This window comes from Phoxinus phoxinus, assembly GCF_949152265.1.
Source record: "Phoxinus phoxinus genome assembly, chromosome: 18".
In the NCBI taxonomy this organism is placed as follows: Eukaryota; Metazoa; Chordata; class Actinopteri; order Cypriniformes; family Leuciscidae; genus Phoxinus; species Phoxinus phoxinus.
Window position 1 is genome coordinate 25,139,630 of NC_136893.1, and position 25,733 is coordinate 25,165,362.

At 40.0% G+C, this 25,733-nt stretch overlaps 1 protein-coding gene across 4 annotated transcripts; it reads right to left on the reverse strand.

Moving 5' to 3' along the window:
• Positions 1 to 130: 130 nt before the first annotated feature.
• Positions 131 to 19,479, reverse strand: LOC306985822 (alpha-2,8-sialyltransferase 8E-like). 4 transcript variants are annotated; one of them, XM_079588505.1, is made up of 7 exons: positions 19,372 to 19,479; positions 10,131 to 10,208; positions 9,931 to 10,029; positions 6,633 to 6,777; positions 4,386 to 4,498; positions 4,023 to 4,106; positions 131 to 822 (listed from the first exon to the last, which is right to left on the reverse strand). In XM_079588505.1, the coding sequence occupies exons 3-7, from the start codon at positions 10,008 to 10,010 to the stop codon at positions 360 to 362; spliced, it is 885 nt and encodes a 294-aa protein (XP_079444631.1). In that variant the 5' UTR covers positions 10,011 to 10,029; positions 10,131 to 10,208; positions 19,372 to 19,479; the 3' UTR covers positions 131 to 359. The 4 variants fall into 4 exon arrangements, with proteins under 4 accessions (XP_079444631.1, XP_079444630.1, XP_079444632.1 ...); XM_079588504.1 differs by lacking the exon at positions 19,372 to 19,479 and adding an exon at positions 18,462 to 18,678 and having other exon boundaries at positions 153 to 822; XM_079588506.1 differs by lacking the exon at positions 19,372 to 19,479 and adding an exon at positions 18,645 to 19,208 and having other exon boundaries at positions 155 to 822.
• Positions 19,480 to 25,733: the final 6,254 nt, after the last annotated feature.

The following is a 25,733-nucleotide window of genomic DNA, read 5'->3' on the forward strand; positions in this document are numbered from 1 at the left end:
TGACTTCCGAAGGTTTTTCTACATAGATTGACAGTTTATAATAGTTGCTGGCAGGGCAGAAAGAAGAATGGCAGATCTCCTATATTAGATGCATTATTAGTTATTGAGAGGGACATTGGTTTCTTGATATGTGTGAAAGTACTGACACAGAGGTGGATAATACTTTTTTATTCAAAAACTAGCAAAATCATTGAACAACAAAGGTTAACATTCTTGTTTAAAATCATCCACAACAGGTCAAGTACACATCAAGCCAATAAAGTGTCTATACAGCTCATTTACCCCTTGTAAATGTTTTAGAAAAAAATTGTTTATATAATTAAACCATGAGAGACAATAAAGCACAGTCAATATGCAAATCATGAGCAGGGCTGCAGGTGCAGTGTTAGCGCCCCCTGGCTGTGGAGCTGTAGCAAGCGGAGAAATTCCTTTGGCATGGCGTGAACACCAGGTTTGGGTCCTATGTTGTCAAAATAGTGATGTGGAACAATCTGCTTTTCCAGATTGACGTCAAACGGCCAGAATCCATAAACGTGCACATGATCACACAGCTCTAGTGCAACATTGATTAGCATAAAACCTGTGGAGAGGCGTCTCGCATTCAGCCCACGCGCTTTCCATACACGCTCCAAGTTCTTGAGGTAGCTGGAGCTAAAGAAGACCACCTGCATCTCAGGCTTCGGAGGCCAGAGCGCTTTCAGAGTGCTGACTGACACCGGAGTGTTGAACGGGCTCGCAAAAGCAGGCATGATCAGAGATGCGTTACCGTAGACACTCAGGCGCTGCATTAATGGACCTGGTTGCTTTTGAACATTTCTGTAGCTGCAGAAAAACACACAAACCACCAACATATTAACATGCTGTCGATGGGCTTTATAGACATTCTTATACACACACACACACAAAAAAAAAAAAAGTTCCCCAAAACCTATCAAGCTGTCTATTGTAACTGAAAGGAAACGCATAACCGTGATTTGGAAATCTCTACACATGATGGGTGATTCTCCAACTAGCAGCACTTTTGGCACTGTGAGCTTAACCAATGATGTGGATCTAAATGTATTTTATTTCAATATAATATTGTAAAACTGATTATATAAGATTATGTATCAGTCAACAACATCAGTGGCTACCTAATCATGTAACAAAATAAACCTAATACTTCATACATTTTTATTTGAAGTTGCTAAATGCCACGAGTTGGGATTTTTGCCTACAGCATTTCATTTTTGCTCAGGTCTACGTTTCATTTTTAAAGTCACTCACACATATATTGTAAGTAATGAAGTATTAATACTTGATTTAAAATACATTTAGATCCACATCATTGGTTATTCTTATTTTTTTCCCCTTAAAAACGGTGTAGTGGTGGAAATGACGGTTTATGGTGGAAAGATTGTTTCTGTTTATTTTTACTTAAAGGGCACCTATTATGGAATTTTGAAATGTACCTTTCATGTAGTGTGTAACATAGATCTAAGTGAACAAAAACATCCTGCAAAGTTTGAAATATGAAAGTGCACCGTATATAAAGTTATTGTCTTTCAATTAGTCATTTTTATGAATCGTTAGAAGACCGAAGCTTTTTCTCTGACTAGATGACGTCAACTTGTCAAGTTATTTGAATACGATACGCCCACTTATTGCGCTCCAAGGCCAGCAGGGAAAATATCATGGCGACGAGACGCTGTGTTCTGAAGTGCGGCTCAAAAGCCAACTTTTTTCATCTGCCCAAGGAGGAGCATTTGAAGACTAAGTGGCTACAATTCATATATACAACTATACCACAGAAGTATAGTCCGAGCCTTGTGCTTTGTTCGCGCCATTTTGAAGACGATTGCTTCACCAACTTAAATGCAATCAAACTTGGATTCGCGAGCCGGCTGATATTGAAGGAAGGTTCAGTTCCAAGTGTATTTGCATCAGCTTCCTCCTCCGTATCACAACCTGTAAGTGTTATTAATAATTGTTGCTTTTATGTTTTATAGCATGCTTAATAATTATTTTGTTTGTTGAGTAAGCACCGTTTAGCTTCTAGGTCTTCAATGACAATTGTATTGAGATATGTGAAGTGTTTGTCGTTGTCTTAAAGAATAGAGTAATACCTCGTAGTAACGTAACTACATTTTATTTTTTTTATTTTTGTAAAAACGTTATGTTTATGCATCGGGCTAATGCAAACAAAGACTGATTGTGCTTTTACAATATGAACTCTGGGCTATGCTCGCTAACATAACATTAAATTCTTTATCTTATTTTTAGTTTTTTACTACAAACTACAAAGCAGTGGACTATAATCATTATTATAACACAATTTAATTGATAAAAGCATCATTGTACTCCGTGTTAAACAATAAGTATTATCTCTGTAAACACTGCTGGGTCATCTGACCAATCAACGCAGATTAGCGTCGCGCAGAGGAGGGGTTTGGAAAAGTGAGTCGTTGAACGAATCATTTGGGAGTCGTTGAGCAAATCAGGTAAAAATAAATGCATATTATACGACAACAAAAGTGTTTTTTGTCATTGCATGCACGTAAAACTGTTGTTGGGGACTCCCAAAACAACATTAGGAACATTTTAAATGTCATAATAGGTGCCCTTTAACATGCCAGTCCAAAATAATTTTAACCATGTATTTTATTATTTAACATATATGAGTCGAACAGTATACCTAATAGTTTTAAAAATAATGAATATAAATTATATGAACGTGCTCAAAACATTCATTTAGTTAAAAGAAAAAGCTGTACACTGTGTGTGTGTGTGTGTGTGTGTGTGTGTGTGTGTGTGTGTGTGTGTGTGTGTGTGTGTGTGTGTGTGTGTGTGTGTGTGTGTGTGTGTGTGTGTGTGAAAATCAAGCATATATATAGGCAACAATAACAAACATTTAAGAGTTGTAAGCTATAAATCAAATCAACCAGGTACAGGTTAAATGACAACATTACAAAACTTTGATTTGAAGCAAAAACTTGTGTACTTCATGGCTTTAATAAAAAAACGACAATGCGAAACATGAAACATTTCGAATGGCAACTGAATTAAAACCGATAGAGAAATATAAAATAATTGATTTTAAAATGTTGATTATATATGTAAAATCAATATATTTTATGTTTCACTGCAAAATATGCATACAAATATGTAATTTGAAATTGAGTGGAAATATATTCGCAGTGTTTTATGGAAGTGGGCGGCCGTTCAGATCTGTTGTGGTTTGCTTTGCTTGTCTTGATTCTCTGAATGGTGGAGATTTCTTTGCAGAATCATAGGTAATGTCATTTTTCAACCAGGACTTTGGCTGTTGTTAAATACTATTATCTAAAAAACAAATTGAAATAATGTGGCTGATGGATTCAACAAAAGCATATAAGAGGGGTCGGCACCCTGAGGGATAATCACTGGCATCTGACTATAGCTGAAGAGGTGTATGTGTTTAATTTAAATAAACATCCCTCAATTATTCTATCCATTAAAACTTATCTTTGATCACCAAAATCACATATTTAAATTTTTTATCTGTAATTTCTTCATACCTTAAAATAGCTTGAATTTAACTCTACACCCTTGCTTCATTTAGTATATGTGGAGTCATTATGCAAATTAGCCCCGCCTCTACTCACTCACTCACTCACAGCAACTCAGACTGCCTGATCCACTCTGCCAACTTTACTTTAGTAAACAGCACTGCACAACAATGGCAACTGGAAATACTGGTTTAATTCACCCATATATGTTTGAACAAGAAGAAGAAGTGGAAGAGTGAAACAACAAGACAAAACAAACAAGAGTAAACAACATTAAAAACTTGATTATCACCACAGTGTGAGATTTTAACCTCAAAACCATTCGCTTCAGCAGTGACCCGTCCGCGTGCCATAAGGTTGCTGACCCCTGGCGTACACCATTGATAACGTAAGCAGCTCACTAAGTTTTAGATTCACTAGCAAGAACATAATAATACAATTAAATAACTATAAAATGTTTACATTGTGTATATTGTTTTGTAAATGGTTTCTCACCCTTTCCGGATCTGACTGGGATTGACTGTGAGTAAATCAGTCTTTAGCCCAACATCACTGTCATTAACGGGTGCCATGTTAAACCTGCCACAAACGGAAAAGTTAATCGGTTAAGATTGCTCAAATTCCAGAGAGATTGTTTTTTGTGCGGTCTTTCAACAATAGACTAATGCCTATTGCATGCCGAGTAATTAATCATTGCTACACCCAGCTTTACCAAACATCCCTCCTCTAAAATGTGGGGGTTGTTGAATTGATCTTTGCTGTCATTCAGAAACCAAGCTGGGCAAACATCCTCAGAAATGTAGTCAAGTTAATCACTTTTATACGCTTTCTGTGTAGAGTGCAACAGTTGGGTTGTACCTGATGACATAGTCCGCGCTGTCAATCTCTCTTCCACAATTGCTGTTCTTCAGGATCCCTCCACTGCCCACCACAGCACATCGGCCCAGACGGCGCTCGCTCCAGGGAAAGGCCTTCAGACCAAATAATGAGTCCATTAAACACATTGGGCCCTATTTATTTAAACGCATGGTCTAAAGCGCACAGCGCAAGTGCACTTAGGGCGTGTCCGAATACACTTTTGCTAGTTTAAACCAAAAAAGCTTACAGCTCCTGGTATTCCCAGGCGGTCTGGTCTCCCATCCAAGTACTAACCAGGCCCGACCTTGCTTAGCTTCCGAGATTAGGCGAGATCGGGCGTACTCAAAGTGGTATGGCCGTAAGCGAAATCTGCTGCCAAAAACTTTTTGAAGAAATTCAAAAACTGAAACTCAGAGACTATTTCAGGCTTTTTGAAGAAACTCTTAGGGCCCTATTTTAACGATCTGAAACGCAAGTATCAAACGCAGCCTCGTGTGGTAATATTTTTCCTTGTAATAATGTATGATTTGCAAAAAATGAAAACTGCTGCGTCTGTGTAGATTAGAGAATCAAAGTGTATGCGCATTGTTCGCACGCTACATTATGGCCAAGCATGCGCCCTTACAATAGCATATGACTAACATGCACGCGCCACTGTCTTTAGACTAGGTTTTTCCTGGTCAGTGGTTTTGTGAAAGTCAGTGAATTGTTTTTTGAAACTGCAAAATACCACCAGGGAACGTTTGCGCCGGAACACGCTTCCACTTTTCGCTGAACCGCCCCCGCAAGTTCATTCCCTAATTTACAGACGTGCGTCTGTGGAGGGAAAAGTCCGCTGTGCGCGGGTGCAAAATAGGAATGATACATGCGTCGGTGTACAAAGTCAATTGCGCTGGGTGCAAGATAGGTGCCCTTAGACTCTTTTTTTTTTTTTTTTTTTTCGGCGGGGAAAATGGTCGGTGGTCTAAAAGGATTGTCTCTATTCTCTTAATGAGTAATGGGTGTGTTTTGGGCGTAATGTGCAATAAACCAAACAGTCTCATCTCCCATTCCCTTTAAAAGCCAGTTGTGCTCGCACCATGGCGGATTCGCTACATGGAGGAATCTGCAAGCGGAAAAACTGAACGCTTCTCCAGAGAGCAAACGGATCTGCTCGTGCGCGAGGTTAAAGCTGTGTGTGTGTGTGAGAGGTTAAAGCGCAAGCAGACCATCTACGGGACAAGCCGGATTCCACCATAATATGTACACAATAATATTTTACATTGTAATCCTTTTATTTTTAATATTTGGCTAGTTTGTGTGCTGCTGTGCTCCCTGTGTGTGTAATAGGCAGAGTGTGTGTGTGTAACTAATATTTGGCTAGTTTGTGTGCTGCTGTGCTCCCTGTGTGTGTAATAGGCAGAGTGTGTGTGTGTAACTAATATTTGGCTAGTTTGTGTGCTGCTGTGCTCCCTGTGTGTGTAATAGGCAGAGTGTGTGTGTGTAATAAGCAGAGTGTACTCGTGTTGTGGACCCGCCTATAGGCGCACATTACTAACGCGCTCTTCAAATAACAAAAAATAAAAACTGCACCATTGACTTTAGAGCAGGTTTCAGCCACTCAATGGCGCAGTCTTTTTCAGTTCGCCTAAAAATAGCAACGCGCCAACAATCCGCCTGAACACACCTCGTTTTCATAGGCGCACATATGGGCGCAAATGCATTTGCTATTCAACGTGGCGCAGGACGTGAAAATGAAAGCTGCGTCGGACTGAAACTAGCAAAAAACACTTCTGTCGCGCCTGGCGCCAGGTGTATGATAGAGCCCATTATATATATTTTCTATCACTGTGGCCTGATAAATATTGAGTCAATTGCAGTGGATCATGGGTTTTAAAACTGGGTTGCTTGGGGGCCTAAATATTTTACAACATGCAGTCTTGGGCATTATTGTGATTAACAATTTTTACATTATAATAGATTAAAAACATCTGCATACAGTTTTGTGACGAAAACATCAACACATGTATACATATATAACCAAGTGTTTATCCTGTTACTGTCACCTTTATGACAATATTTTATTCTTTGTGAGAAGCACTATACCAAAAAAAAAAATATTATGATTTATATATTATTAATTAATTTTGATATTGGAACAGATATAAACATTTTGGAACAACATGTTGTTGTTTTTCACACAGTATAAATATACTACTAAGAGTTCATATTTCAAGAAGGATTATTTTGGCTGTATATGACACATACCTCAGGTAGCATGTTGTGAAGTGCTTCATTCATTGTGTATTTGGGATATCTGTCAGACTCATAGGGAATTATTTGATGCACAGCTGTGTTTTGCTTCGTCAGGTATAAATGGCCTGAGGCATTACAACAAAAATGCAACAATGCTCTTTATGTAGAGAGGAAGAGAGAGAAAAAAATATTAAATACATATACAGTAATACTTCAAATTTAAAATGTTGCAAATGTTGGCCTACAATGTACTGGCATATTGTCTATCACTCTGTTCCATAAACTAGTGAGATGACTGCAGCATTTTAAAAGAATAGTTTATCCTAACATTCATTTATTTGTCATCACCCTCTTTCTTGAATGAACACAAAAGGAGATATTTATATATTTATCATTTCTGTCATGACCACTATCGTCAAATATGATTGACAATCAGCATACAGTTTGGATTGGCGGTATGGTTCTGTTCTGGGCGAGAACTCCCTGCGCATCCACGCAGCCGAGCATAGATAAGAGCCGGGAGAGCATCAATAACCCCCCTTGGGGTAACAGAACAGAACCAACATGAATGTATGCAAATATATTTAATTCAAGATTTTAAAGTACAACATAATCCGAGAATTTATTCTGATTCAAGGGGAATCAGAACGCCAAATCCTGACTGGGCGAGAGGTGGAGCTGGGGAGGGAGGAGGGTCGCTCCTGAGAAACACGATAGCAGCTGATAATACTGAAGGAGCTTATTCGTATATGTATACGGTAATAAGCGTCGTATTCCTATAGGTAGATGTGGATCAGCTGATGCGAGCTTGACTAACGTGACCTGCCAGAACTAACACTACGCTTGTTGTCTGTGCTTTTTTAGTGCCTCTTTATATGAAGTGGTTTAATTACTTAGATTGAAATAAATAATTTGATACAATGCACTTATGTGTACATGTTTTTACATTGTACAAATATATTTAAAAAAATCCCTGCATGTAATTACAGCTGTGATGCATTTCTGTAATTACAAAATGTTGACACTTCCCTTACAATTTAAGCCACCCTTAAACCTAACCATACCACCAAACCTGTAATACAACATCAACACAATTACAAGTAGCCTACATTGTACTGAACATTTTTTCCCAACTTTTTTTTATTTACATTTTTCATTCATCACTTTGAGAGTAAAAAAAAATAAAATACCCGTGGCTCCTGACGGTACAATGGGGGCTTATGAAGCAAAATTATCGTTCTGTGCAAGAAAAATTATTACCTGTAATCCACAGGGGATTGAGCAAATGAGTGCATTCATGACAGTCAAGCTGTAGTGTGAGCTTCCTGTTGCATAATGAATCTGTAAACCTTTCCGATTGAGATCACGCATAAGCCGCATAGGCTCGATGATGCACTGGAGCCACTGAGCTCCTGGCCCCGCTGTCATGAATTATGTGACAGTTGTTAGTTTTTTGGCCATGTGAGGTCCTCAGTGTTTCTTTTTGTTTCATGCCTGTCACATGTTCTCATTATTGATTTATTATTTTCACCTGAACCTTGTTAAAGTGCCTATTTAATACCCCTGCCGTATTGAGTTCTTTGCTCAGTCTTGAGTTGACACTGGTGCAGTCCTGTTGACTAAACCTGTTTGTTATTTTCTCAGAGTATTTTTTCCCTATTATTGATGCTTGTTCCCGACCTGTACCTGCCTGTTTCTTGGATTACGAGTTTGCCTTCTGCTTCTGGATTATTCACTGATTCTGACTAATATTGTGGACTTTGACTTTTTGCCTGGATTTTGACTTTTGTTTTTTGCCTGCTCCTTCCTGGATCTTGTTGCCCTGCTTTTCAAGTAAAGTCCTTGAACTGAATTACTGTCTCAGTCTCTGCATTTTGAGTCAAAACACACCACCTTGTGGCACCGAGGTAGTGTTCCCGCCTGCTACTCAGGAGACCCGGGTACGATTCCCAGTCGGACATCACAGCCGCCCCTACTGTCGATGATGCACTGGAGCCACTGAGCTCCTGGCCCCGCCCCTACTGTTGATGATGCACTGGAGCCACTGAGCTCCTGGCCCCGCCCCTACTGTCGATGATGCACTGGAGCCACTGAGCTCCTGGCCCCGCCCCTACTGTCGATGATGCACTGGAGCCACTGAGCTCCTGGCCCCGCCCCTACTGTCGATGATGCACTGGAGCCACTGAGCTCCTGGCCCCGCCCCTACTGTCGATGAAGCACTGGAGCCACTGAGCTCCTGGCCCCGCCCCTACTGTCGATGATGCACTGGAGCCACTGAGCTCCTGGCCCCGCCCCTACTGTCGATGATGCACTGGAGCCACTGAGCTCCTGGCCCCGCCCCTACTGTCGATGATGCACTGGAGCCACTGAGCTCCTGGCCCCGCCCCTACTGTCGATGACGCACTGAGCTCTTGGCCCCGCCCCTACTGTCGATGACACGCTAGCCCCGCTCCTAACAATAGAGCACATTAACATCAGTTTGCCGCTCAATCGCGAGTTACTGTCAGTAGGCCTACTATTAGTTACTACTACAGCCTACAGTTTTCTAGCTAGCTATACCTTCGTCATGGAAATACGTATTACCTGGATGCGATCACTTACAAAACAGATCAGTGTCCTTATTTAAATTTCCGAAAAACTACCATATCAAGAAGAGGTGAATTCATTTTGGGAAGAGCCACCTTGATGGAGAGCAGAGGTTCACTACCAACACCCGCCTCTGTAGTGATCCTTTTACACAGGATAGTTTTATAAAACTTTCGTCGGAGACAACTGATAATCCGCTGTTACTGGTGAATGTAGCCGAACCGACTATCTCCCGCCTTGGCCTTCATCTTCCCGTGGTTTCAGCGCAGCCAGCGGACACTCCCCAGCGTTGGAGAGCAGAGAATACTGCTAATTTTTTCAAGATTTTGATAGCTTATTTTATTTACTTGGCAGCTTTTTTTAATCATTCAAATTTGGCTGGGTGGCTAATAACACATTTTTCTGTGGTGTGACAAACTCAGAACACATACTTAATGTTGACTTTACAAGGATTTTAAACAATCAGCATTTTCAGCGGCCAAGTCCCACCCCCGAAAGTTCCTGAACTTTGAAAAAGTACTTCTTTGCGAGCAGGGATTTTTACCCAGAACAAGAAGGATATCAAAGTGCAGTAAATGGTCAAAGAAGTAGCTGCCAATATGCGGAAGGCAGCACCTCAGTAGCTTTTGAAACAGAGTCAGTGTGTGTTGATGGTGAATGGTGAATAAATGCATTGATCAAGCATGTTTACATGAAAGAAAGACAGAGAGGAAGATCCACTCACCTATTCAGCTCCCTTTGGGTGATATTGGACTTGTATGGGCAGGTCAGTAACTCAGAGACTTTCTCAGAGAAGCTTGTCATATCAGTACTCAAATGACTGCTATCATAAAGAATGAGAGAAATTATCTGTAGGATGTTCTGTCAATTGATGAAAACATTGAAATAATGTGTGGAAAGGCATGTAAATGAAACTGGACTAACCTTGCTGGAGTGATGATGGAAAATGCCTGACGGACTGTTGTGCAGCGCAACTGTGAAACATCTTCTCCCGTCTCATCTCTCATGAAAAGAACAACAAACATCTCACAAACACACTCATAACAATATGACAAAATTACCATTCCTGCTTTTGAAATGGTGGTTTGTAGGGCTTAATTTAAAATGGCAGAAGTTAGTCAAGGGTGTATAGGTTTAGATTTAACATCGGTAGGAACATATTAATTTAATCAAAATATAAACGCACACTGTGTTCGTCTGATCAGTGAAATTGCCTCTTACAGTTGATCAGTTGTCTAAGTATCTGTCTACCTTTTGTACAATGATTAAAATCGACCAGACAAGCTGGAGAAGTCTTGGTTCTGCAGCTCAGGTTGTTTTATAGAGCATTAAAGCATTTTTCTTCTTTTTAATTTCATAAAATGACTGATAAGTAAGGGATCATGTAGCTACAGGTAGCTGATCATTTTCATAAAGTGACGTTTCTAGACTCTGATGTGAATGTAAAGACGTTTATTTTATTAAATTTTAATATTAGGTGTGATTAATCTAAAAAAACAGTGCGATTAATTACCTGAACATAATCGAGATTGTCATCATATAAATTTTAATGTATAAATGTAGATGTAGAAGTGTATAAATGTATTATACAATTTACAGGCCCCATGGGATCTGTTGTGTTGCAAATTTATTAAAGGTTTAATTTAGGTTCCAATATAAACTTTTTATATAGACCAATATAGACATTTTTGTAGACAGAAGGTAGCATTTGAGGCATAGATGAAGAGGTTCAAAGAAGATTAAGTCAAGCAATTCAGGTGTCTGACATTAGCTTTTGTCTTTATGCACTTCCTGACCATTAAGCTCAAGATACAGCTGTGCCTTTGTCTCTATGATAATGTTAAGGTTTGAGAAATCTAGTCAGGCTGATTGGATTCGCCTCAATGCTCTGAATAACTTATGCTGATGTGATTATAGCCACGGAAAGTTTGGTAACGAGCTAACGCCTACTTCATTTGCATGCTTTGTTCAGAGTCTCCTCCTTTATGTAATCCCTCCCCTCTTTGAAAAGTATAAACTCTACAATGTACAATGCCTTAGTAGAGATTTCGATGACTACAGCGCTGTGAGTCTTGATGACTGCAGCTACAGTACCAACAGCTAGTGTTCTCAATAACGAATCCTGCTGAAGATACACCCGAGTCTCCTGGTCTCCGCTTCTGAGTTTCCTACACTTTAGGCAAGGCAAGTTTATTTATATAGCACATTTCATACACTTTAGAAGATCTTAAAGGGATAGTTCACCCAAAAATGAAAATTGTCCCATGATTTACTCACCCTCAAGCCATCCTAGGTGTATATGACTTTCTTTTTTCAGACGAACACAATCAGAGCTATATTTAAAATGATCCTTGCTCTTCCAAGCTTTATAATGGGAGTGAATAGTAACTGAGTTTTAGAAGCATCCATCCATCATAAAAGTGATCCATACGGATCCAGTGGGTTAATAAAGGCCTTCTGAAGAGAAGCCATGTATTTTTGTAAAAATCCATATATATAACTTTATAGAATAAAATAATAAGGTTCCAGCAGACGGCCTATGCAAGTTGACTAATGGCAAAAGAGTAACCCCTGACGCCGATGTAGGAGCAGCGTAATCTTTGACGCCTCCTACCGTTCAAACAAATAGGGCTGGGCAACAAACACAAGCTTCTCTTCTCTTATATTGAAATCCCCTCTACATTTTTCTTGAAAAATTCTCGTTTTAGACTGCTAATTCACTACCGGTGTTTTGTTTTGCTCTATCCATTGCGCTTCCGCGTTCGTCAATATGTCAGATCAGTAGTTACTCTTTTTTAGTCTATAAAGAAGACCTTTATTAACCCCCAGAGCCATATGGAGAACGTTTAAGATGGATGGATTTACTTTTTGGGGCTTCAAAATCTCACCCTCCATTCACTGCCATTATAAAGCTTGAAAGAGCCAAGACATTTTTTAATATATCTCTGATTGTATTCGTCAGAAATAAGAAAGTCATATACACCTAGGATGGCTTGAGTGTAAGTAAATCATGGGATAATTTTCATTTTTGGGTGAACTATCCCTTTAAGACAAGCTGCACATTTCAGCCATCTTTCCCGACAAATCTGTATTATCTTATTCCAGGATAAGTTGTAGTGTCGCACAGGTTTTACTAGGCTGCTTGCAATAAAATAAAAGCTGAAAATAAAATCTGTAAACGAGACAAAATGAAAATCTGTTTTGGTCTCTTGACGGAGGGTGTCGGGTTTGGGGACCACACAATTTCGTCTCTGCTTTCTGCGGATGATGTTGTCGTGCTGGCCCCATCAGACCAGGACCTTCAGCGTGCACTGGGACGGTTTGCAGTCGAGTGTGAAGCGGCTGGGATGGGAATCAGCACCTCCAAATCCGAGGCCATGGTTCTCAGTCGGAAAAGGGTGGCTTGCCTACTTCAGGTTGGTGGAGAGTTCCTGCCTCAAGTGGAGGAGTTCAAGTATCTTGGGGTTTTGTTCACGAGTGAGGGAAGGATGGAACGGGAGATTGACAGACGGATCGGTGCAGCTTCAGCAGTAATGCGGTCGATGTACCGGTCTGTCGTGGTGAAGAAGGAGCTGAGCTGCAAGGCAAAGCTCTCGATTTATCGGTCAATCTACATTCTTACTCTCACCTATGGTCATGAGCTGTGGATCATGACCGAAAGAACAAGATACAGGCGGCCGAAATGAGCTTTCTCCGCAGAGTGGCTGGGCGATCCCTTAGAGATAGGGTGAGGAACTCGGTCACTCGGGAGGAGCTCAGATTAGAGCCGCTTCTCCTCCACTTTGAGAGCGGCCAGCTGAGGTGGCTCAGGATCTATTCCGGATGCCTCCTGGACGCCTTCCCGGGAAGGTGTTCCGGGCACGTCCCACCAGGTGGAGACCCCGGGGAAGACCTAGCACACGCTGGAGAGACTATGTCTCCCGGCTGGCCTGGGAACGCCTCGATGTCCCCCCGGAAGAGCTGGAGGAAGTGTCTGGGGAGAAGGAAGTCTGGGCATCTCTGCTTAGACTGCTGGCCCTGTGACCCATCCCCGGATAAGCGGAAGAAGATGTATGCATGTATGTATGCATGTATAAGGCAGTTTTTATATAAACTTTTTAATAACAGTCCACCAACCACCAACAAACAAATTGTCAAAAAAAATCATCCACCTTTTTCCTACAACCCATGGTTTTTGAGTGGTACAGAGATGCCACATTTTTGTGTCTCAGAAAATCTTCAGTTACTAACCGAAAGGCTTCTGTTCTACGCTTATAGCACAGTATATATTTCCCCAAATCACGTTTTACGCAATGTTTCACGCAACTCTCCAGTTATTAACGTAATCTCAGTTCCCTGAGTGTTCCCTTTCTAAACAGTCTCTTACATTGCGTAAAAAAACACTTTGGGGAGTGATATACCATAGCACTGCGTATAAGCGATAAATGATTGTGCTGGAGCCTCAGCAAAGACTTTCAGGACCACGGGTGCAGGACAACTAAGCGGACAAAATCCATGCCTGGAGGGCAGGGACAACCAAGCTATAAAACCTAGTGAAGGTAGATGGCAAAGACCAGCCGGCTGCCGCACCAATATCCCCTATGGCGACTCCTCTGGACCAAACCATGGAGGAGGCCATTCCCCAAGTGGAGTTGCCCCTCACTCCAACCGGGCATTCGGAGCCCACTGAAGCATAAGCCAGGGCTATAGCATCAACTACCCAGCGGGATAATCTCTGCTTCGTAACTGGCATCCCTTTAGAGCGACCTCCGAAGCACACAAATAGTTGCTCTAATTGCCGAAACTGGCTAGAGCGCTCCAGATAAGTTCTGACGGTTCGGACCGGGCAAAGTACGCGCCCTGCTCGTCATCCGAGGAGGGGAGAGCTAACAGAGTTAAAGGGGTGGTATAATGCCCCTTTTAACAAGATGTAAAATAAAACAGAGTGTGTATGTGAAGTTAGCTCAAAATACCCCATAGATCATTTTTTATAGCATGTTAAAGGGCACCTATTATGACATTTAAAATGTTCCTAATGTTGTTTAGAGAGTCCCCAACAACAGTTTTACATGCATGCAATGTCAAAAAACACTTTTGTTGTCGTATAATATGCATTTATTTTTACCTGATTTGCTCACCGACTCCCAAATGATTCGTTCAGCGACTCATTTTTCCAAACCCCTCCTCTGCGCGACGCTAATCTGCTTGATTGGTCAGATGACCCAGCAGTGTTTACAGAGATAATACTTATTGTTTAACACGGAGTACAATGATGCTTTTATCAATTAAATTGTGTTATAATAATGATTATAGGCCTCTGCTTTGTAGTTTGTAATAAAAAACTAAAAATAAGATAAAGAATTTAAATGTTAGTGAGCAGTTCATATTGTAAAAGCACAATCAGTCTTTGTTTGCATTAGCCCGATGCATAAACATAACGTTTTTACAAAAAAAAAAAAATGCAGTTACGTATTGCGTAATGCAGAGGTATTACTCTATTCTTTAAGACAACGACAAACACTTCACATATATCAATACAATTGTCATTGAAGACCTAGAAGCTAAACGGTGCTTACTCAACAAACAAAATAATTAAGCATGCTACATAAAACATAAAAGCAACAATTATTAATAACACTTACAAGTTGTGATACGGAGGAGGAAGCTGATGCAAATACACTTGGAACTGAACCTTTCTTCAATATCAGCCGGCTCGCGAATCCCAGTTTGATTGCATTTAAAAAGCAATCGTCTTCAAAATGGCGCGAACAAAGCACAAGGCTCGGACTACTTCTGTGGTATAGTTGTATATATGAATTGTAGCCACTTAGTCTTCAAATGCTCCTCCTTGGGCAGGTGAAAAAAGTTGGCTTTTGAGTCGCACTTCAGAACACAGCGTCTCGTCGCCATGATATTTTCCTGCTGGCCTTGGAGCGCAATAAGTGGCCGTATCGTATTCAAATAACTTGACAAGTTGACGTCATCTAGTCAGAGAAAAAGCTTCGGTCTTCTAACGATTCATAAAAATGACTCAGAGTCGACTCTTACTTTTGAAAGACAATAACTTTATATACGGTGCACTTTCATATTTCAAACTTTGCAGGATGTTTTTGTTCACTTAGATCTATGTTACACACTACATGAAAGGTACATTTCAAAATTCCATAATAGGTGCCCTTTAAAATTGTCCCTTTTTGAGGGTGAGCAAAAATGTGTTGTTTTGTGTGTGTCTTTTAAAATGCAGTTGAGCTGCTGCTCCCGGCCTCCTTTCAAGAAGAGGGCAGAGCTACAACAGCTTGTGTCTTTGGCAGCTTGCAGACACGAACTGAAATGTCAGAAACTGTTCTGCCTTGTTCAGACAATGATGGTGAGACTCAACAAGAAGTGACAACATGTAGAATGCAACAGGACATTTATGAATGGCTAGTTGATTAATGTATTTAGCTGATGTGGAGTTAACTATCTTCAAGTAATTGATTAGCATATTTTGTCATGATAATCTATAAATCGCTCGTGTGGGAACTGTTGTAAGACGCCTACAGCGTGACATGCTATTGCATTTGTGTTATGTACTGTGTTGCAATAAATGTGAAAAGACTGATGCGACAGCTTGAGCAGACTCCCAAATGTGCTCTACTACAGATCTGTTGTGGTATTTATGCAAATCAGCACATCTGTAATTAGATTATGCACCGTTTGTCCATGTTAACAAGCAATAAAAAAAAAACTTGTAATACATTTTTTGTTTGTCTTGATATACGTAATCAACTCAGTCATTTTCATGGTGATATCTAAATGTTAAATTTTTTACCCTATTCATGTGAGAAAAATAATGAATAGGCGTATGAATAGGATATATTTGGGTCTTTTTCTGAACTTTCCCCTAATGGGATTCCTCTGGGCTTTTTTTCCCTTACTCATGAGGACATAAGGAGGATACAAAATCAGTTGAGTTTGATTCTGTTGCAATTTGTTCACGGCTGACCCCCATTTTGGCTGAAAAACGCCTGGACTATTAAGGCGGATCGCCATTCAGATCGACAATCTACAACATGTCTTTCCATCTACTTCATTAGATGGGCTGAACTTTGAAGAAAAGGGAGGAGCTGATTATAATATTATACAAAACGCCGCTTTTCACCGTTTTTTGTCAGACAGAAGCGCGGCAAATTCAAGGGGGTAATCCATCTGCCGGAAACTGAAGCCTCGCCGGGGCCGCCATTGTAGCAGACCATCACCTGCTGTTAGCATTACATTGACTCCCATTCATTTTGCTGCGCTGCTCACGCTCAATTAAAGTGAAAGCACACTTTTGATCGACAAAATAAATATGATTTCACACAAAAAGTGCCCAAAATGCACAGAATTTGCATGTCTAGTGTGTTTTAATGAGAACTGGAGAAGACTCTAAAATATTTATAGAAAATTTACCCATTTAAACTTTGTATTATTATTCAGTTTGGGTAAAAGTAGCCTATATGGTGTTTTATAATAAATAAATAAAAACGAGTAAACTAGTCAGAATATACAAATAAGCTTTCTTTAATTTATGTAATAGCCTACACAGACAGGTACATGCCCAAATCACGTGTACATTTTTTTTTTGCTGTCTTGTAAACATGTGGAAGTATGACTGGAAAGACAAGATCAGAGGTGTTTTCTTGGTTGTTTTTGTTGTTTACCATTTACATGCAATTGTTGCACACATCCCCATCCTAACAAACTTCAAGACTATCAAGTTTATTAAGGACCAACTTCTAAAATACTGCAACTTCTGCAAGGCTATATTTATTTTATTTTTATTTGTTATTTATATATTATTTTATTGCTATTACCTGTTTTCATACATAAGTTTAGTTTGCTAAATATATATATATATATATATATAAAAATGGGATGTGAAAAGAAGAAAATGGTTCTTCCATAACACTGCACTTTAGATGTGTGTGAATTTCCCACACCAGGAGTAATTATATAGTTCTATTTTATAGCGATTATCTGTTCAAAAAATGTGCTATGTTTTATGCAAAATTTTCTATTAAAGAAAAGTTAGAAAATAAATATACATTTTTATTTTTATTTATATAATTAATATAAATATAATTGTATTTATTTTATTATTTATATATTGATGTGCTGTAAAGTGGTTAGAAAAAATTAAATCGGAATCGGCTAAAATCGGCATCGGCAGGTCAAACTCAGTGAAAAATCGGAAATCGGAATCGGTGCATCTTATTTATAATGTCTGTCTTCTCCAATTTGTAAATATTTGAAATATTTGTCATCTGAAAAGCTAATTGTTTTGCCACCATGATTGATTGTGATAAGGAACCACATAGCTATTGTTTGTGTCCCTCCCCCAAACCTGAACCTGTTGTTCCACCCTGTTAGACAAGTCTTTTTAAATAATAATTTGACAGCAATGTTACATTTTTGGCATACTTTTGTCGTATTTTGTGAAATGAGGAGCACTAACAGCATATGTTTTTGAGCCACATTTTTTGTTATTATTTACCATCCTAAAGTATCCTACCTTTTTTAAAATAATCAAGTCATATACTATTCATCAAAAATTGTTTTGCTTGTTTCAAGAAAAAAAAAAAAATTAAAATGGCATAAGGGACATATACTATCCAAGAAAAGCTCATTATTGATTAACATTTAAATTATTAACATGTTGTGTGTGATAACTATGTATTTCATGGACAGTGTCTGAACAATCTACCCATAATTATAATGTTTTGAGTCCCTGAGCTTGACCGATATGTATTCCTTAGTTAAACATTACTATTTTAGTAGAATGCTAAAACCATGAAAATCATGTACTTTTCCCCCCCAACACTTATGAAGCCAAAATGTCACCGCATCTGACCCATTAATCAAAATGAATCGATATTGAATAAAGATCGGAATCAAACCACAATAATTTAATTGAAATTGTAAAATGTGTATCCAAGAAATAATAAAAACAATAGCCTACCAGTCCTTGCACCATGTAAACATTGTAATGCTGTCACTAAATATAATGCAATTGTTTAGAAGGCTATAGCCTACCAAATGTTTTGACAATCACAATAGCCTGATGCAAGCCGATTGTATTTAGGCTTCAAAATTCATTAACCTATGGAAATTGAAAATTATATTGATGGACCAAATGCAATTAAGTAGGCGATCATAAACTTTTGTTGATAACAGAGCGTATGGTTTGCGTTAAACGAAAAGTTTTGTCGAGGGAACCAGAGCTATAAAATCATTAGGATCAAATGTTTTACTTACCCAGAGGTGTTGTGTTTATTGTAATAGACCAAAACCATGCAATTCAATATTATTAAAAAAGTAAACAGCCTCGTGATCCAGATCATATATGTCATCCTCATCTGTAACATTGATTTCGGTGCGATACATGTGCAGGTTTCGGAGAGAAAGAGAGAGAGAGACGTTTTTTTGTTTGTTTTTTACCTCTCATCGAGTGTTTGGGTCAGAGATGGGTGGGGTCACGTGACATGGCTGAATTTGGTCTTTTAAAACTGTCATAGCTAGCCTACACTGTAAAAACTAAAGTTGCCTCAAATATCCTATTTAAGGGACTTAAAAATGTAAGAAAGTAACGGCTCCTCTCATCAAAGCTTCAGCTGTTTGTTCGGCTCTCCGTTAAGGTTTGTAAACTCGCCAAAGAAATAGGCTACAAATACAGAGTCTATACTCACTATTCAAACACACACCTACATATATAAACTAAATTAATAAAATATTTATCGTTTTTACAGTGTTTACCACTCGTTTATTGCACAGAATGTGGTATGAAGATTTGAGCCGCGATGCTAACTAATCTAATGAACAAATGGAAATCTTTGACTTATGTATTAGATCGTTTTAGTCATTCAATTCAATGTAGGCTATTTTGTACAACTAGTCTCTTCAAATTGCTGATATAACGAATTAATATCTGATTTCTGCTGGCGTTTGTTATGAATAACACAATTGGTCTAACTATAGTTATGTCTTTTTTTGTTTATTACCCTATGCTGCCCTCGTTCTTTCAAATACTATTTTAAAGCCCTTTACTAGCCAATAATTATTATGCTGTGAATGGGTATTATCAGTTTTGTTTCCCCAGATGTCCAGAACAACCAGTTAAGTTACATTTCTAAATCTGAAAAGAGGCAACATTGAACTTGTAAATTACCTGCACCACAACTTATTATTATTGTAACGATGCAGCTGAAGCAGTATCCAAGTGCAGCATTTTTAGTAAATAAACTCAAAAGTTAACAACTTATTTAAAACATAGCGTAACAAGACGCAGGGCTTAAATACACAGGCAAATAAGCTAAACAGGACAACAAGGGGGCGTGGCTAATAGGAAACACCTGGGGAGGCTAAAAAACAAGAACAACTACAAAGGACTACAAAACATGGCACAGAAAATGACAAAAAGTCCACAAAACAGGAATTATGACAATTACTATCAACTTTTCTGTGTGAAATTGTATTGTTTGACTGTGTACTTGTACTGTGTACTGAAAATCTTCCCTCATGCTCTCAAATCACATTCATGTTACTCAGAAAAATAATATCACAGGTTTGGCGTCAATAATCCGATGCATTTCTTATACACAGGTTTCTTGTATAGGCCTATTTGTTTGTGTATTCTATTCATTGATATTAATCTATTACTAGCTTCTTTTCCCAGGTGCATGGAAGTGTATGTATTAAAATGTATCTAAAATATGCAATAAACAATTCATATTTAGTATTTGGTTCAGTTTGTTCATTATAATAGAAGTTAATGGTAACCATAGAAACAACATGAAATAATAATAAATAAATAAAAAAGTGGTGCCTTTTTAAAGGGTACAAAAGGTTCCTCCAGGCACCTTTTATTTTTACAGTGTAAAGCCTTTTCTTTATGGTTTTTTCTATGGTTGAAAAAGGCTCAAAATATATATAAAAAATAAATAAAAGACGTGTTTTATTATTCAGAGATATGTTTTCTTTTGGTTAACAAAATCTGAAAAGTAGCTAAATGTGATTGGAGCTAAATGACAGATATTTATTTAGCCAGAACATGCTAATTTTCTAATGAGTTACAGAGATGAGCTTTGCAACATTCACATTGTTTTCAAATAAATCGAATCAACATTGAACTAAGTTGAGCTGAATAATGACACTATTGTCTTTTAAGAGTTGCTTTGCAGCTGAAATTTTATTTTATTTTGTAATTAAAGAACTTTGCAACTGTTATGTTCTTGATTATTACTGTAAAGCTGCTTTGAAACAATCAGTAATGTATAAAGCGTTATCATAAATGTGACTTTTGACTAGATCCAGATCAAGTAACATTTGGCTGGTGATCTTAGCATGGCGGGTCCCATATGACCTGCTCCATGTAAAATAAAACATATTTCATTATGGGCGACTAATTTGACAAGAGACTGGTTTCAAACATATTCTTTCAAAAGAAGACCTAGCTACTATTCATTTAGGCCGGGGGACGGGGGTACTATTCACACAGGGGTAAAATATTTTGAGAAAGAGGTACAAAACCAACCATTTAAAGCATAATGCATGGTTCATTTCAAATTAATTGAACACAAAAGGCTGGTCCAGCCTGTTTAACAAACCAGTGCAAAGCCGTCGATAAGATGAAAGACCTCAAGCCATGCAGAAAAAATGCCTCAACATGACATTGGTGTATTGTTAAAGGATTAGTTCACTTTTAAAATGAAAATTCTGTCATCATATACTCACCCTTAAGTTGTTTCAAACCTGTATGAATTTCTTTCCTCTGCTGAACACAAAGGAAGATATTTAGAAGAATGTTTTTGGTTCCCAATGACTGCCATAGTATATTTTTTTCCTACTATGCAGTCATTGGGAACCAAAAACTGTCTGGTTACTGACATTCTTCTAAATATCTTCCTTTGTGTTCAGCAGAGGAAAGAAATTCATACAGGTTTGAAACAACTTAAGGGTGAGTATATGATGACAGAATTTCCATTTTAAAAGTGAACTAATCCTTTAACCTTTCAGTTAAATTTACTTGGGCATATCCAGGTTTGGTTTTATCGCTCCGCGACTGCCTTTGCTATTGAGTTTCAGACTTTGGCTGCTACCTGTGAATGGAACGATCCCACCCTATCTGCACGCTTCCTGGATGGGTTAAATGACGAACTCAAGGACGAGATTTTTGCTCGAGAGATTCCTTCCCAGTTTAACCAACTGGTGGAGCTGCCTTGCCTTGCCTTGCCTATTGCCGTGGCTCTGGCCATTATGCTGCTTCCTGTCCAGTAAAAGCAAGAGCTCGCCAGTAGTCCGGGGAGTACTGGTGAGCGCAACCTCCATTTCCCCCCTTCACAAGATCCGCACTACGTTTGACGCTGTCATGCGCTGGCGGGGCTCATCATTTCCCTGTTCTGCCCTTATTGGCTCTGGTGCTGAGGGAAACTTCATTGATGAAAGCTGGGCTATTGAACATGGAATTCCCTTACATGAACCTTTGCCTTAGATGGACGTGTGCTTTCTAACATTCATCGAGCCACCATAACGTATTTCTGGTAATAACCAAGAGACTTTTTTTTTTTTCATTCTCCTCTAGCCCCTATTGTTTTAGGTCACCCATGGTTAGTGCAGCATAATCCCCAGATTAATTGGGTGGAGGGGTCTATTTTATCTTGGAGTTTACCTTGTCATGTCAAATGTCTTGTGTCTGCAGTCCCTGCTGTCTCTTCTATCTCTGTTTTTCAGGAGGAGTCTATTGATCACTCTAAGGTTCAGGAGGAGTACCACAATCTGCGGGCGGTGTTCAGTTGTTCACGGGCCACCTCTCTCCCTCCCCATCGACCATACGACTGTAGCATCGATCTGCGCCCTGGTACTACTGCACCTCGCGGGAGGCTATATTCTCTATCCGCACCCGAGCACGAAGCTCTTGAGAAGTATTTGTCTGAGTCATTGACCGCCGGTACCATTGTCCAGTCCTCCTCTCCCGCCGAGGCGGGGTTAATTTTTTGTGAAGATGGACGGTTTGCTGCGTCCCTGCATTGATTATCGAGGGCCGAACGACATCACCATTAAGAACCGGTATCCTTTACCGTTGATGTTGTCAGCCTTTGAGATCTTGCAGGGAGCAAGAATCTTCACGAAACTGGACCTCCGCAATGCGTATCACTTAGTGCGCATTAAGGAGGGAGACGAGTGGAAGACTGCTTTCAATACCCCTCTAGGCCACTTTGAGTACCGGGTTTTACCGTTCGGTCTGGTAAACGCTCCTGCAGTTTTTCAGGCACTTATGAATTACATTTTGAGGGATATGCTTAACGTTTTCGTCTTCGTGTACTTAGAAGATATCCTCATATTCTCGTCCTCACTCCAGGAGCACACCCAACATGTTCGACGCGTGTTACAGCAAATTTGAGAAAATCGGCTCTTCGTCAAGGCCGAAATGCGATTTTCATTCTGAGTCTGTGACGTTTCTCGGCTCCGTTGTGTCCGCAGAAGGGGGTTATTATGGATTTTGCTAAGGCACAGGCTGTCATCGATTGGCCGATTCCCGTACGGCCCTTCAGCGCTTTCTGGAGTTCGCTCATTAATTTCAGTCAGATTGCAGCTCCACTTACCGCCCTCACTGCTGTTAAGTCTCGTTTTTTCTGGTCCAACTCTGCCCAGCACTCCTTCAAACGTCTGAAGAAGTTATTCTCCTCTGCACCCATTCTAGTCACCCCTGACCCTCAGAGACAATTTATCGTGGAGGTTGACGCTTCAGACGTGGCCGTGGGAGCGATTTTGTCACAACGCTCATCTATTGACAACAAGATCCATCCGTGTGCATTCTACTCTCAGCGACTTTCACCCGCGGAACGAAATTATGATGTGGGAGACCGTGAGCTTTTGGCCATTCGGTTGGCTCTCGGCAGGGCTGGACTGGTAATCGGGCATGCCGGGCAAATGCCCGGTGGGCCGACGTGCTTTTTGAGCCGATATACTTTTTTTTTAATTTATTTTTTACGGCCGATAAAACTCATACATCGGCGGCCCATTCGTTTAGTTTTGTTTAATTGACGGCGCTGGGTTAGTGCCAGTGTAATGCATTGGTCAAAAAAGTAAGCGTTAGTTTTTTTTCCACTAACAGACCGGCCCATGAAACGCGTAGATCAGCGGCCCATTGGTTATTTTCTTGATTGACACTGGGCTGGCCCAATCACATCTTTAAACACCTCCCCCTTTGAGCGAGCGTGCAGTGTCAGTGTGTATCTGTCAAAATAGTCTGAGAGATGGAGAAGAAACGCATGGAGATGATAAAATAAAACAATAACAAGGCACTCTACTTTAAACAACAATGTAAAGCATCATACTTTTTCAATAAGTCTCTCATGTGGTTTTCTAGGTCTAGTAGACCTTCTGATTGGTTCTGGCATTTGAGAGGCTGTGGTATGAGGCTCAGCTTGGTGTGCATTTGGTGTATCACTTTGTTTTTCAGATTCAGCTTCACTGTTTGTCAGTGTCCTCATGAGTCTTTAACAGACTCCTCCTGTTTCTCCTCACTTTATGTCCATCCTCTGTTTCCACAACGTAAGATCTAGGTCCAACTTCACTGAGCACGGTCGCTTTTCTGTCCCAGCAATTAGGTCCCTCGATTCTCACTGTGTCTTTTTCACAAAGAGGTTGCAGACTTTTTGTAGCTCTGTCATAGGCCATTTTTTGTCTGATTTTGAGTCTCTTTTTGTTGTTAATCCAGTTGTTATTGTTTCGTCCTGGTTGCAATTGCGGTAGTGTGGTGCGGAGCTTGCGACACATAAGTAGCTCAGCAGGGGACGCTCCACACTCCAGAGGTGCAGCTCTGTAGCTTAGTAAAGCAAGGTTAGGATCAGTCTTACCATCCTTGGCTTTCTTCAGTAGTCTCTTAACAATTTGTACTCCCTTTTCAGCCTGACCATTGGCTTGTGGGTACAATGGGCTTGTGGTAACTCTTTAAACTCTCCACAGTCATACTGCGGACCGTTGTCACTCACAACACATTGTGGGATTCCGTGTCTGGCAAAGAACCCTTTCATGTGCACTATAACAGACTGTGCGGTGGTGCTGGAGAGTTGCGCTATCTCAGGGTAGTTCGAGTAATAGTCTATAACCAGAAGATAGTCCTTGCCATACAGATGAAATAAATCTGTGCCCACCTTTTGCCAAGGAGCAGTGGGTAAGTCGGCCACCAGCATTGGCTCCTTGACTTGTTTGTAGTGGTGTCTGAGGCAGATGTCACATTTCTCAATCATTTCCTCTATGTCTTTGTTGGTACCTGGCCAGTAGATGGCTTCACGTGCTCTTCTCTTACATTTTTTCCACTCCCAGGTGTCCTTCATGAAGACGCTGAAGCATGTCCTTGCGCATGGTCTGTTGGATAACAATCCTGTTTTTTCTCAGCAGGAGTCCTTTTGACATACACAGCTCTGCCCGCACCGGGAAAAACTGTGGGCACACTTCTTTCGTCCAGCCGTTGTTTACACAGTGAGATACCTTGTGTAGCATAGAGTCTTTTGCTGTCTCTTTAACAGTCTGCTGCAGCATGGTGTCTGATGCAGGCAGCGAGGCAGTGGCCATGTTGATGTGTGTTTCTGTATCTTCTGCTGCGTTGTTCTCAGCTGTGCCACTGTTGAGTTCTGGTGCTCTAGAAAGTGTGTCAGCAAGCACTATGTATTTACCTGCCATGTATATTAGGTCAATCATGCGTTGGATTCTGGGTGACATGTCATTGAGATTCTTTTTACGGATTGATATGAGTGGTTTATGATCAGTTTCTGCTGTGAATGTGGGCAGTCCATAAACATAAGTGTGAAATTTCCCACACCCAAACACTAGGCCCAGCGTCTCCTTCTCAATCTGAGCATAGCGTTTTTCAGTCTCTGTCATTGTTCTCGATGCATATGCTACAGGTTGCCATTTTTCTTCATTAATTTGTAGCAAAACGGCTCCTAGTCCATCTTTTGATGCATCAGTGGAGATTTTGGTTGGTTTTGTTGGATCAAAGTAGGTTAAAACTTGTTCAGCAGTCACAGTTCTCTTCAGTTCTTTCTATTATTTTTCGTGTTTTGTTGTCCACTCAAATGCAACGTTGTGATGCAGCAGTTCTCTGAGGCATTTCGTTTTTGAGGAGAGGTTGGGAATGAACTTACCCAGAAAGTTAACCATCCCCATTACTCGCAAAACTCCTTTTTTATCAGTTGGAGCCGGCATATTCAGTATGGCTTGCATTTTTTTTTTGTCTGGTAGCACGCCGTTTGCTGTGAGCTTGTCTCCTAAGAATGTAATTTCTGTCACTCCAACAAGACATTTCTCTCTTTTTAGTTTTAGTCCGTACTTTTTCACTCTCTGTAACAGCTTCTCAAGTCTCTCATTGTGTTGTTGTTTTGTGTTTCCCCAGACAACTAAGTCATCAATGTACACTCTTGTTCCTTCCAGACCCTCTATTATGGACTCCATAGCTCTGTGAAAGATCTCTGGCGCTGACTTGATGCCAAATGGAAGCCTCAGAAAACAGTAACGCCCAAATGGTGT

What these genes read in the sequence shown, in the direction of transcription:
- LOC306985822 (XM_079588504.1), bottom strand. Translation starts at nt 18,571, where the DNA reads ATGTTACAGATGAGGATGACATATATGATCTGGATCACGAGGCTGTTT. An exon ending in AATAAACACAACACCTCTGG is followed by an intron (nt 10,209 to 18,461) that starts GTAAGTAAAACA and finishes TCTTTTCATGAG; the next exon opens with AGATGAGACGGGAGAAGATG. An exon ending in AGCGCGGACTATGTCATCAG is followed by an intron (nt 4,107 to 4,385) that starts GTACAACCCAAC and finishes CGTTTGTGGCAG; the next exon opens with GTTTAACATGGCACCCGTTA.